This window comes from Stomoxys calcitrans, chromosome 2, assembly GCF_963082655.1.
Source record: "Stomoxys calcitrans chromosome 2, idStoCalc2.1, whole genome shotgun sequence".
Lineage (NCBI taxonomy): Eukaryota > Metazoa > Arthropoda > Insecta > Diptera > Muscidae > Stomoxys > Stomoxys calcitrans.
Genome location: NC_081553.1, coordinates 235,980,924 through 235,994,886, shown reverse-complemented (window position 1 = coordinate 235,994,886; position 13,963 = coordinate 235,980,924). Strand labels below are relative to the sequence as shown.

Here is a 13,963-nt window from a genome sequence, read left to right as displayed (position 1 = left end):
CCGAAAGTGTCTCCTTGTCTCAAGGAGACAGGTACCACTTGTTACCCGCAGTGTTACCTGTCTCCTAGAGAGCAGTGAATGTTCTATTTACTGAAAGCGAGATGTACCTGGGTGCTTTGCTGGAGTGAGCTTCAAATCCAACATTTTGGAAAGGAGAAGAAGGACAACTCTTGCCCTATACACCTACTAGAGACCATTGGCAAAAGTTGGGGGCTTAAACCGCCTGTCATGCATAGGGTATACTGCAGTTGTCAGACCTATAATGCTGTATGGTGTTGTGGTCTAGTGGAAAGGGCTTCAAAAGTCCACCTGCTGTTCAATATTCAGCCGAATCCAAGGAATTGCTTGTTTGCGCCTCACAGCCGCACTGAATATAATGCTACACATAATGCCTTTTGTTTGACCAAAAAACCATGGATATAAAATCAAAATCGAGTTATAAGTGAAGTCTCCTTAATGGCATGTTTATGAGAAAATTCACATTCCAATCAAAATCGAGAGCAACGAATTTTCACAGGTCCAATAGACTTGATCTTAAGATCTCCAAAGTTATCTATGTCGAAAAGTGTTTTTAAGATTAAAGCCAGTGTACATTTTTTACATGTGCATATACATATGCGCTAGCACTTATTCAATAACCCTTTGAATAGCTTGCATATATTTCCATTTCATTCCAAACATTAAGGATTATGGCAAACACATTGCCGCAGACACAGTGTGGAATAATGGAAACATTGCTCCTGTGGGCTCTGTTTTTCAACTGATATGACTTTTAATAAACTACCACAAGTGCCATGAATGCGCACTACGAAACTATGGATGGCAGAGCAGGACTATCTCTCCTTTGTTCCATTTCTATTCTTGTGAAAATTGCAATAAGGAAAAACAAACATAATCAAATTAAAGCATACACAGACCAGACAGGGTTCGAATGTATGGGCTAGGAAAGATGTACACAACACGACCTCATATATCATGCCGATAGGTGGTGGCAGCCTCTACGGCAGGCGGTTTCATTAAAACGCTTGTGTGTTGAAGTGTTGGTGTTGTTGCAATCAAATTGCATTCAAATTATGTTTTTGTCATTGTGATCCAACATTTCATTAGAAGTACTTAGACTATTTGGTGTCGCAATGAGGATTAATAGTTTTGAGAAATTTTACTGTCTCCTACATTGGTTTGGTGGTACGAGTATATCGAAATTTTTGTGGCTTAAACTTTTCAGTTTTTGAATTTTTAAAATCTTCTTAAATATTTCCCATACTACGGTTATAGTTATAGAAATATTCAGAACATCATTTGTTTATAATGACACCATGACACAAGGCCTGGCAGTGACCGGTTAATTTTGATTTGTTAATTGTGCATTTACCAATCATCATAGCCATATATACGAAGTTTTGGAGACCTAACGGCATACCGAGATATTTGTTGCCTCAGAAACCAATCGATGGGCCCATAGTACGCTGTTGAAATTTCTATTGCAAATTGCAAATTTTGCTCATGAACATTCTACTAAGGAACAGGGGCAAACTTCTCACATAGCAATGAGTGCAGTCCGATTCAAGTTTAAGCTCAATGATAAGGGGTCTCCTTTTTATAGCCGAGTCCGAATGGCGTGCCGCAGTACGACACCCCTTTGGAGAGAAGTTTTACATGGCATAGTACCTCAGAAATGTTGCCAGCAATAGGAGGGGAAAACCACCGCTTTTTTCTTATGGTCTCCCCAGGATTCGAACCCAGACGTTCAACGTCATAGGCGGACATGATAATCTCTGCGCTGCATTTAGAAAAACTTTTTATTCGAAGTTGATAGTGGTCGTTAAAATTAAATTCCGGTCGATTTAGTCCATGTGTTTGTCCACAAACATGCAGACACCACTCCTTAGGTGGGGACACAATACCAGACATGAACCAACTTAGGGGCGTGTTATGGAAAACAATTATAGACTTTGTAAGTAGCACGGAATTCCAGATTTTCTTTTTCGAGGTTACTTTGTAGTATTTAAAGCGCACCAACAAGCCGATTGCTGTATTAGTGCAGATGTTTTTAGTATTTTTTCAACACTCCCTACAGTCTTAATTTAAGATTCATGGCGTATTTGTTAATAGGCTTGATAGGAACTTACCTTAAATACGGCCGAAGTGAAAAAGAATGGAAGTAGAATGAAAACCAAGCCGGAAAGTATTATTTGCAGGTTGAGTTCTGCGACTGGTTCGATTTTCCATGAGATAAGAGAACAGCCTGTAATTAAAATTAGGATGCATTTATAAAAAAAATGTTTAAGCATTTAAATACCCTCCACCATAGGATGGGGGTATATTAATTTCGTCATTCTGTTTGTAACACCTCGAAACATGCGTCTAAGATCCCATAAAATATATATACATACTTGATCGTCGTGACATTTTAAGTCGAACTAGCCATGTCCGTCCGTCCGTCTGTATGTCGAAAGCACGCTAACTTTTAAAGGAGTAAAGCTAGCCGCTTGACACAAATACTTCTTATTAGTGTAGGTCGGTTGGGATTGTAAATGGGGCAAATCGGTCCATATTTTGATATAGCTGCCATATAAACCGATCTTTGGTCTTGACTTCTTGAGCCTCTAGAGAATTGCGCCAATTCTCGTCCAATTTAACTGAAATTTTGCACGTAGTGTTTTGATATCACTTCCAATAACTGTGCTAAGTATGGTTCAAATCGGTTCATAACCTGATATAGCTGCCATATAAACCGATCTTGGGCCTTGATTTCTTGAGCTTTTAGAAGGCGCAATTCTTATCCGATTTGGCTGTAATTTTGCCCGTGGTGTTTCGGTATCACTTCCAACATTTGTGCGAAGTATGGTCCAAATCGATCCATAACCTGATATAGCTGCCATATAAACCGATCTGGGATCTTGGCTTCTTGAGCCTCTAGAGAGCGCAATTCTCATTCGATTTGGCACAAATTTTGTACAACGGCGCTCATAATGGAAATAAGACCCTAAATCGGTTTCTAATCCAACGGCTAATAAATGCGCATTTTATAGATTTAGGGACCTAAACTGGTAGAGCGGTAAATGGACTATATCGGTCGATGTTTTGATATATGTAGCTCCCATATAAACTGATCTCCCAATTTGACTTCATGAGCCTCTAGAAGGCACAATTCTTATCCAATTTGGCTGCTGTTTTTAATGTAACGTTTTGTTGTGCTTTCCGCCAACTTGTACCTAGTATGGTCAGATGCATTACGCCAGGCTTGGGATCTGTGGAACTAAGAAGATGGGTCAGTAGAGGAACACCTTAAGGAGGTGTACTGTCTCCTCTACTTTGGAATATAGCCATTAACAATATATTATTTTCTCTGGAAGAAAAAGGCGTAAAATTGGTCGCGTATGCTGATGACGTGGCAATTGCGGTTAGGGGAAAGTTTCCCAGTACTCTAAGAGATATACTACAGGAAGCTATATGTGCAACAGCAAAGTGGGCTACCGAAAGTGGTCTGGGTAGTTCTTTTCAGCAGGACATAAAAGTTGCCTACAGTGGAACCCGTCTCCTTGGGCCTTCCATTTTCATTTACAGAAAGCGCAAAATACCTGGGTGTTTTGCTGGACAGGAAATTGATCTTCAAATCCAACATTTTGGAAAGGGCAAGAAAGGCAACTCTTGCCCTATACACCTGCAAGAGAGCCATTGGCAAAAGTTGGGGGCTTAGACCGCGTGTCATGCATTGGGTATATACTGCAGTTGTCAGACCTATAATGATATATGGTGTTGAGGTCTGGTGGACGGCGCTTCAAAAATCCACTTACTGCTCAATACTTAACCGGATCCAAAGGATGGCTTGTTTGTGCATCACAGCCGCACTGAGGACGACACCATTTGATGCACTGAATTTAATGCTTCATCTTATGCCTTTGGATACCTAAATTACGGCGACCTTTGCCGTGAGGTTAAGAAAGCTTTCTCATTGGTCATATGTCGGTTACGGACACTGTGTTATCTTTAATACAATATCCGATGTTCTAGGCAGTGTGGATTACACCCTACCTGAGCCGTAGGTAGGGTGTCCCTGGTAACAGAAGTTACATAGACTTCTATACGGGTGGTTCCAAACTAAACGACCAGGTGGGCTTTGGGTTGTACTCTAAAGATCTAGAACTGGTTAGATCGAAAAGGTTACCCGACCACTGCAGTGTGTATCAAACAGAGATCCATGCAATTAAGGAAGTGGTGGAATGGCTAAGATATAATGTCATTACGACGATTGGCATAAATATCTTCTCAGACAGCCAGGCAGCCATTAAATCCCTGGAGAACGTATTTCTAAACACAAAAACTGCCCTCGACTGTCGTAGATCTCTCAACGAGATGACTGAACAGTTCAAAATTCACCTTTTCTGGGTGCCGGGCCACAGAGATATCCCAGGGAATTGCAAAGCGGAGCTTGCGCGACTAGGAACTACCCTACACATTCCAGGGATACTGGAATCTGTGGGTATGCCTCTAAGCTAAGTTTTCAGGACCAGGCCCGAAGGACAACGAATGATTGATGGCCACAAAGAGGGGGCTGTGAGCATTCCAAAACTATGTGGCCTAATCTAGACTTGAAGAGGTATTCTGCTTTGCTCTCATTGGCTAGAACTGCCGTCTCAGTCATTGTGTCCGTCATGACAGGTCACTGTCTAATCGGAAAACATGCTGACAGACTGAAGTTTGCCAGCAACGACTTTTGCAGAAGTTGTGAGGACATCGAGGAAGAAGAGACTATAGAACTCCTCCTGTGTGTGTGTCCCGCACTAGCAGTCAGAAGGAGTTCCACTTTAGGTTCTCATTTCTTTGAGAACCGGTCTGATTTAGCGGATGTGAGCATTCTCAAGTTATTGGGCTTTTTAAAGCGATCTGTATGGTTCAACGGTAGGAACTAGAAGTCATCTTCCTTCTTCTGTTCCTGTGGTATCACAATGGACGAAAACGATTAAGTGAGTCTAATGGCAGACTGCCACTTAAACCTAAACTATGGTCAGAATCGGTACATAACCTGTTATAGCTGTCATATGAAACAATCTTCAGATTTGACTTCTTAAGCCTCTAGAAGGAGCAATTAACATCCGGTTTTAATGAAATTATGCATAAAAGTGGTGCTACAAATTCCAACTACCCTGCCCAGTGTGATTTAAATCAGTTCATTATCTAATATAGCTCCCATATAATCCGGTGGCCTGATTTCACTTTTCCAGCCTATAGAGGGCGCAATTACTATCAGATTTGGCTGAAATTTTGAAAGTGGTATTTTCTTATGACTTCTATCAACCATTAAAATTGCGGCCTATGTGCAATCATTACTTGATACTCGTATTGCTTGACATTTGAAAAAGTCACTCAAAGAACTTGTCAAATGCAATCCATGGTATGGGTATACGTATAAGTTGCGGCCCGTTCTAACTTTTCACGATTTACCGATACCGATACCGCTTATTATCCGCTACTGTAGTTGCAGCTTTTCCGCATATGGAATATCAAACTAACCGCAACCTGTGGACGCGCCCGGTAGCTCGCGGCCGAGCTTCTCGTAATGACGATGAACACCTTACAAGTCGAATTTGAGAGTTCCCATGTAGTGCTCATATTGGGTTGCCCAAAAAGTAATTGCGGATGTTTTAAAAGAAAGTAAATGCATTTTTAATAAAACTTAGAATGAACTTTAATCAAATATACTTTTTTTTACACTTTTTTTCTAAAGCAAGCTAAAAGTAACAGCTGATAACTGACAGAAGAAAGAATGCAATTACAGAGTCACAAGCTGTGAAAAAATTTGTCAACGCCGACTATATGAAAAAAAACGCAATTACTTGTTGGGCAACCAATAGTTACCCCGTACCGGGAAACGCTCTTTGTTTTACATGTTTGCTTCTAATACCAAATATCTAGAGAGCACTTACCCAGAAATCTGTATGCACCATGCACGGCCAAATAGCCCTGGAACAATGTCAGCAGCACGCCATACCAAATGGACCACAAGGAATTCAAATGTAAATAATTGTTGTGGTCGGGATACATGTTGGAATACATGTTGTTGTACTTGGCATGTTTTCTCTTCGAGTTCATGTACTTTGCCGGCAAATGGCTCGACGGAAAATTCGTATGTGATGGATGGAGGTGATTGCTGCTGCTGCCGCCACTGCCACAGCCACTGCCGCTGCCGCTCGTTATGACCGAATTCGAAATGCTCGAATTTAAACTGGGGCTTGCCGTTTTGCCCATAGACGCGTACGTTGTCGTCGATGTGGTGCTGGTATTGAAATGTGCCGAATGCAGTGCCGAAGAACGTTTCTTAGATTTACTGACAATGTCGTTGTTATTCTCGAATGTTAGCAAGGATCCCTTCATAGACATGTCCTCCGAATTTTGTCCTCCTTGTTTGTTTCCTTTTCACTATGGCGCAAGCAATCCTAGATCTTGGCCATGTTCTTGACAATGGCAAATATGTGCGGCCCCTACTTGTAGTCATCACATTTCAGCTGATGGGAAAGAGCTGAAATGAAATGCAAGTGAATCGATTAAGTTTATTACTCATCTTTGAGGAGTAAACAAGTCTGGAATGTGTGTGTGGGTGTGTGTGTGTGTGTGCTAAGCTTTTGATAGGCAGCTAATGTGGTCTGATTAATTACAGATGGCATACGAAGGTGCGATAATTAATTGTTGGGTTTATAGCATAATAGTTATAAATTATATGCACATACAGAGGATGTATGTGTGTGTGTGTGCGAGTGTTTGTTTTTTCAATTTCCTTGCCTCTCGAACACCTGTGGCATGTGCCACATTTCATTGTATGTGGCATAAAAGGTAATGCGGTGTTTTATGATACCTTTGACCAAATATAAAACCACAGGGCATACATGCACATACGTACATACATAAGTCGCTGGCAATTAACATACATTTGTTTTTTAATCACGAATGGGATCAACAGAATAATATTGCAACTATTGTGTGTGTATGTTTAAAAAAGCATGCCCTCACGAAAAACCATGTAAACACGTCCAATGAGTTTCTTTGTCGTTTTATTTTGTATTTTTATTTGTTCGGCACCAAAATGGTTGAACAGATTTTTTTTTTTAACATTTGGCGGAGAATGTTGTGTGAGTAAAAAGAAGTAAAAGCGTGCTAAGTTCGCATGGGCCGAATCTTGTATACCCTCCAACATGGATCGCATTTGTTCACTTCTTTGCTACGCGGTATGTTTTTATGGGCAAATAAAGGATAATGGATAAGAATTGCTATGATATTAGAACTATATCAGCGCCATAATTGGCTTGGATGTTGGAGACCAAAGTAGATGCTATTGTGCAAAATTTCAACCAAATCGGAAAAGAATTGCGCCCTATAGGGGCTCAAGAAATAAAATCGGGAGATCGGTTTATATGGAAACTATATCAGGTTATAGACTGATTTAGACCATATCTGCCACGTATGTTGAAGGTCACCGAAAAAGTGGTTGTCCAAAATTTCAGTCAAATCGGATAATAATTGCGCTCTATAGAGCGAGATTATATGGGGGCAAGATAGATTTGTATGGGGTCTATACCTAAATATGGACTGAAATGGCCCACTTACAGTCCCAACTCACCTATACTAACAGGAAGTATTTGCGCGAAATGCCAAGCGACTTACTTTTCTCCTTCGAAATATAGCGTGCTTTCCACAGGCTAACGGACATGGCTAGATCGACTTAAAATGTCATGGCGATGAAGAATATATATACCCCATGGGGTCTTAGACCAATATTTCGAAGTGTTAAAAACGGTAAGACGAAGTTAGTATAATAATAAGCTCATATACTTGCAATTTTCAACAATGCCATATACTAGAGATGAGTGAAATGTTTCTAAAGGGTGATTTTTTTGAGGTTAGGATTTTCATGCATTAGTATTTGACAGATCACGTGGGATTTCAGACATGGTGTCAAAGAGAAAGATGCTCAGTATGCTTTGACATTTCATCATGAATAGACTTACTAACGAGCAACGCTTGCAAATCATTGAATTTTATTACCAAAATCAGTGTTCGGTTCGAAATGTGTTCATTCACCGTAACGTTGCGTCCAACAGCATCTTTGAAAAAATACGGTCCAATGATTCCACCAGCGTACAAACCACACCAAACAGTGCATTTTTCGGGATGCATGGGCAGTTCTTGAACGGCTTCTGGTTGCTCTTCACTCCAAATGCGGCAATTTTGCTTATTTACGTAGCCATTCAACCAGAAATGAGCCTCATCGCTGAACAAAATTTGTCAAAATTTGAACACATTTCGAACCGAACACTGATTTTGGTAATAAAATTCAATGATTTGCAAGCGTTGCTCGTTAGTAAGTCTATTCATGATGAAATGTCAAAGCATACTGAGCATCTTTCTCTTTGACACCATGTCTGAAATCCCACGTGATCTGTCAAATACTAATGCAAGAAAATCCTAACCTCAAAAAAATCACCCTTTAGTATGTACTTGATTAGGAATCTGTGGAGTATGTACTTGATTAGGAATGAGGAGCCGACCAACCACCGTCTGTAATATCTGTAGGGGTACAAATTAATAATGCAGATTTTTTAGCTTGAAAAATGCAAACATTATTCCTTGCTAGCTCCCATCGTTTTAATAGCATTGGACACCGTGTCAAAAAAGAAACCTTCTCCGCTTGTGAGGAATAAAATTTCTGATAACTTGTTCCAAAGTAAAGCCGCGTTCTGCAACGATCGAAACAAATCATTTTCATTTTTAGCAAGTCTTGCAACAACAAGTCAGCAATTTTAAAGAAAACAAGTAAAAGCGTGCTAAGTTCGGCCGGGCCGAATTTTATATACCCTCCACCATAGATCGCATTTGTCGAGTTCTTTTCCCGATATCCCTTTTTAGGCAAACAAGGGATAATAGAAAAAAATTGCCATAATATAGGAGCTATATCAAGTTATGGCCCGATTCGGACCATAGTTGAATTGAATGCTGGAGACCATAGTAGAAGTCTTTGTGTAAAATTTCAGACAATACGAGTAAGAATTGCCCATTTTAGGGCCTCAAGAAGTAAAATAGAGAGATCGGTTTATACGGGAGCCGTATCAGACTATAGACCGATTCAGACCATAATAAACACGTATGTTGATAATAATTGCGACTTCTGGAGGTTCAAGAAGTCAAGATCCCAGATCGGTTTACATGGCAGCTATGTCAGGTTATGGATCGAATTGAACCGAATTGGCAGAGTTGTTGGAAGTCATAACAAAACACGTCATGCGAAATTTCAGCCAAATCGGATCACAGTTACGCCCTCTAGTTACTCAAGAAGTCAAGATTAAAGATCGGTTTATATGGCAACTATTTACATCAGTTTATGAACCAATTTAAACCATACTTAGCACAGTTGTTGGAAGTCATAACTTAACACGTCATGCAAAATTTCAGCCAAATCGGATAGGAATTGTGCCCTCTAGACGCTCAAGAAGTCAAGACCCCAAATAGGTTTATATAACAGCTATATCAGGTTATGGACCGATTTCAATCATATTCAACGCAGTTGTTGGAAGTCATAATAAAACTCCTCATGCCAAATCGGATAAGAATTGTGCCCTCTTAAGAAATCAAGATCCAAAATCGGTTTATATGGCAGCTATATCAAAACATGGACCGATATGGCCCATTTATTGGGTTGCCCAAAAAGTAATTGCGGATTTTTTAAAAGAAAGTAAATGCATTTTTAATAAAACTTAGAATGAACTTTAATCAAATATACTTTTTTTACACTTTTTTTCTAAAGCAAGCTAAAAGTAACAGCTGATAACTGACAGAAGAAAGAATGCAATTACAGAGTCACAAGCTGTGAAAAAATTTGTCAATGCCGACTATATGAAAAATCCGCAATTACTTTTTGGGCAACCCAATACAATCACAACCGACCTACAATAAAAAGAAGTATTTGTGCGAAATTTCAAGCGGTTAGCTTTACTCTTTCGAAAGTTATCGTGCTTTCGACAGACAGACGGACGGACATGGCTAGAGCGACTTAAAATGTCACGACGATCAAAAATATATATACTTTATGGGGTCTTAGAAGAATATTTCGAGAATGACGAAATTAGCATTCCCCCATGCTAATTTCGTCATTCATGAAAGAAAAGACTCTAACACTGATCTCTGTATGTCTTGTAGTACTTGATTGTTATAAAATTAAATTTTTGCAGTAGAAAATAATTTGCTCTCCACTGACGGACGCATCGACATAAAATATCATGACGAAGAAGAGTAGGATTTTATACCAAAAAGAATAACAAAATTAGTATTTCCCATTCTATGGTGCAGGGTATAAAAAAACGTAACTTTGCAGCTCCTTTTAGATTAGGAGCTCCTTTATAATTAAAGAGCTATAAAATTATTCCAAAAACTAAATACACATTTAATTTTTATTTTCTTCTACATTTTTATCAATTAAGACTTATTTTTATTTAATTATTCAAAATACTATCAAATCTAGGTTTCCTTTCTATTCGTGTGAAAACGTAATCATTGAAAATCCTTCTCAAAAAAAAAAACTCATTTGCCTTAATTGTCCATTTTTCCTGCATCACTTGTAAATCTTTTCGCTTCAGTCATGTCCTCCACATGTTGATCCGAGTGTAAACGAGGGTAAAACATCAGTCCATCGAGGATGTTTTTCATGGAACAGATTTGTTATTGCTTTTTCGTTTGAGTAAGTGTGGCGTATGATGAATGTGTTTCATATGCATATAACTCATACGCAAGGTGGCCATAAATAACTTTCTGTAAAAGCAACGAAACGTGAACTATACGAACAATGAAATCCGATTAATAATAAAAAAAAAAAAAAACAAAACAGATCAATATAAAACATGGCCGAAGTTAATGGTATGGAAGGGAATATAATAATGCAATGTCTAGTGATGCAAATAGGGTGAATGCTAGGGTGAACATACGATTAATATTTTCAAATAAACAAATTACCAAATAATTTAGAACGCTTAATCGATTAATCGTTTTGATGTTAAAAAAAGCTTTAAAACATATGTATGAATTGTGTAATTTTCCCCATTTTTTCATTCGATTAGAATGAGAATTTTCTGTTTTAGTCCAGAGTGGAAAATCAAGTAGATTCGCTCCTTTGCGCTATTTACAAATCAAAACGACACACATACATACATATATGAAGAATATTTAAAGGAAAAATCTCAAATATCCCGTTTTGTTTTATTAAACATATAAATCGATAAATCGTTTAATCGATTAATCGACAACCTCTTTCGGTCTTGTTCGATATGTTGTGAAAACCTGAATTTTTAAATAAACGATTAATAGAATTATCCAAAGATACGAATAAATGTAAATACCCAAGTGAAAATAAAAATACTGAAAGTGAGTAAACATTAACTCAAAACCTGGATATTGATTTTATTGCAGTTAATTTTTTGAGCAAACACACTGAGCTGCCAAATGTTGTCCAATTCATAATCTGTGTATATAAAAATGATTTTGCGAGTTGATGTTCGCAGATAATCTTGAAACGGAAAAATTCATAGACTTGTCTAAGTCCGGCCGGGCCGGATCTGATATACCCTCCACCATGGACCTGTAGATGAAGTCAAATCAAGAGATACAGAGGTTTATATAGGAGATTATTGGATAAACCATTTGGGTTTTTGTGTTTTTTTTTACTCCAAATGTCCCTTAAACCAATGAAAAAAATTGTTGTATACTTGTAGCTTTTGATGCAAATTTACTAAGAAATTCCGATTTTGAAACCATTTTTGCCCAAAATGGGTATTTTGGGGATTTTTGTGAAAAAAAATCGGACAGATTTTTTTATTTTTTGATTTTTTAAGGACATTTGGAAATCAGACCAAAAACGAAGATTTGGCAGCCTCAAAAAATTGTCGAAATAACGAGGTGACCAAATTTTGGGGCTTTCCAAAAGACGCCCGGACAACCTAGGGCCTTTAAATTTTGTACACAATCCTGCTAGCACTTCGGCTTTCAAAGGCTGCAGTTCCTACTTTCGGTAACCAACCAATGATGTGTATGCTAGACACAGATCGCAAACTGCTTGAACGACTTATTACGCCAAGACTCGATAAAACCATCTGAGCCGCTGAAGGTCTCTACAGAAGACAATAGGTCAATCATATAATAAGCGGCCCTAGTCATTAAGAATGCTTTTATCAGCCTGATCAGGTGGGCAGATGTTAAACAAGCCCTAGAGACGGTCTTCTGTCGGTAGGTAATGAGGATAATAAATGTAAAGGTAGGTATGGATAGGCAATGCGAATAATAAACAACTACCTTCAACCATACACCATAAACAATGTCATCGTCATAGGCAAGTATCACGGTTCTCTTGGGAGTAGTGTGCCATACCTATTAACATCTGCGTTTCGTATAATCTTCTCCACCAGTAAAGAGAGCACACGATAAACGATCTCCCTGTCTGAAACCTCGTTTGATGTTGAGTGGTTCAGAGTGATTCTTTCCTATTCTTAACGAAAAACGTGTTTCAGCAAGTGTCATCCTGCAGAGTCGTATTAATTTTGCAGGAATACCAAATCCAGGCATAGCTTGAACTATCTTTTAACGTATAGGGCTGTCGAAAATGGCTTTGTAATCAACGGATAAATGCTAAGTGTTGACCTGTACTTCTCTTTTCCAGAATTTGGCGCAGTCAATGGTGGATTTACCAAGTCTAGTAACCCATCGGCTCTTGCTGCCTTGTTACTCTTCAGTCGGGTCACTTGGACTTGATTCTGACTACCATAATCAAGAATTGGTCATTGTCGAACACTGGCAGCTGGAAAAAATGTTTCTTCAATATCTCAAACGTACTATCAGTATAAGTTATAATATTTCCTTCTTTGTACCTGCAGGAGGATGTGCCTGTACCAAAGCCATCGGTTTGATATTAGATTTTTTGTTAAAATTTCGGACTTAATTTGAATTGCTGAACATCTCAATTCGTTCAGACTTGCGTCCTTCCATTTCCTTTTTCTTTCTGTGGAATGGACGTTTCTCCTCTCTTCTTTTCTCTCGATAACTCTCCTTCATCTGATGCGGTGCTGCTTGCAGAGTTGCTTTGTACGCCGCATTTATTGCTCTTTGTCGTGCCATGGGTTTCTTTGGGGGAGGCTTCTGGTATCGAGTTGCGGATTTCGCGGCATTTCCAACGAATAGGGCAATCGTTTGCGAATACGCCGTATTCTCTATCTAGGCGCTGGTAGGATATATCTTTGATCTGCTCGCCATTGTCGTCCATCGGAGCATGAGCACAAATAAGACTGATGTTGAAGAATTTGGCCTTTATGCGGATTGTGGCTGGCCTTTCATCCACCGGAGAAAACCTTGAGACAATGTGTGCCTCGTGTGTCATGGCAGCAATACTGTAGTACCTCACCCTTTGGTGTAGTTGAGACGCCAGTACGTATACTGCACCTTTTTATAAAGAGTTGGGACATTCTTGGTGCAGATCCGCAAATCATGGTCCTTTTACTGCGCTACAGGGTATATAACTTTGTATTTGTTCGCAACGCAATGAAGGGCGGCAGTTAAAAAGATAAAAATAGGCAAATATATTTCAGCTGTTGGCCACCTTTGTGAGCTTTTGCAACTTTTTATAACTTTTTCAAAATATGAGTCCTACTGCAGGATAGAAGGATCTGCTATGCTATGAAAAACCGTCTCTTGTTGTTGAGCTAAACATTTCGAGTTATAAAAAAAGTTGTTCTTCCAATAGTGAATTTGGTAAAAATTTTAACTTGATATTTTTCCGGAATATTTCTTTTGAATCATTAAACTTTTTCTCATTTCTAACATTGATTCTAACAACAATTAGAGATTCAGTTTTATAGCCATCAATTACCATTGAAACGCACATAAAAATCCTTTTTCCCCTTTTGATAATCCCCACTTCTGCTCATTCCCTTGA

General features: G+C 38.9%; 1 protein-coding gene across 1 annotated transcript in view; it reads right to left on the bottom strand.

Moving 5' to 3' along the window:
• The window catches only part of LOC106081610 (protein tincar), a 90,126-nt gene that overhangs the window by 24,456 nt on the left and 51,707 nt on the right, over positions 1-13,963 (bottom strand). The window contains exons 2-3 of the mRNA XM_013243699.2: positions 5,928-6,520; positions 2,130-2,245 (exon numbers count right to left, since the gene is read on the bottom strand). Coding sequence (XP_013099153.2) covers positions 2,130-2,245; positions 5,928-6,381 — 570 coding nt within the window. The 5' untranslated portion in view covers positions 6,382-6,520. The remainder of the gene's footprint in view (positions 1-2,129; positions 2,246-5,927; positions 6,521-13,963) is intronic.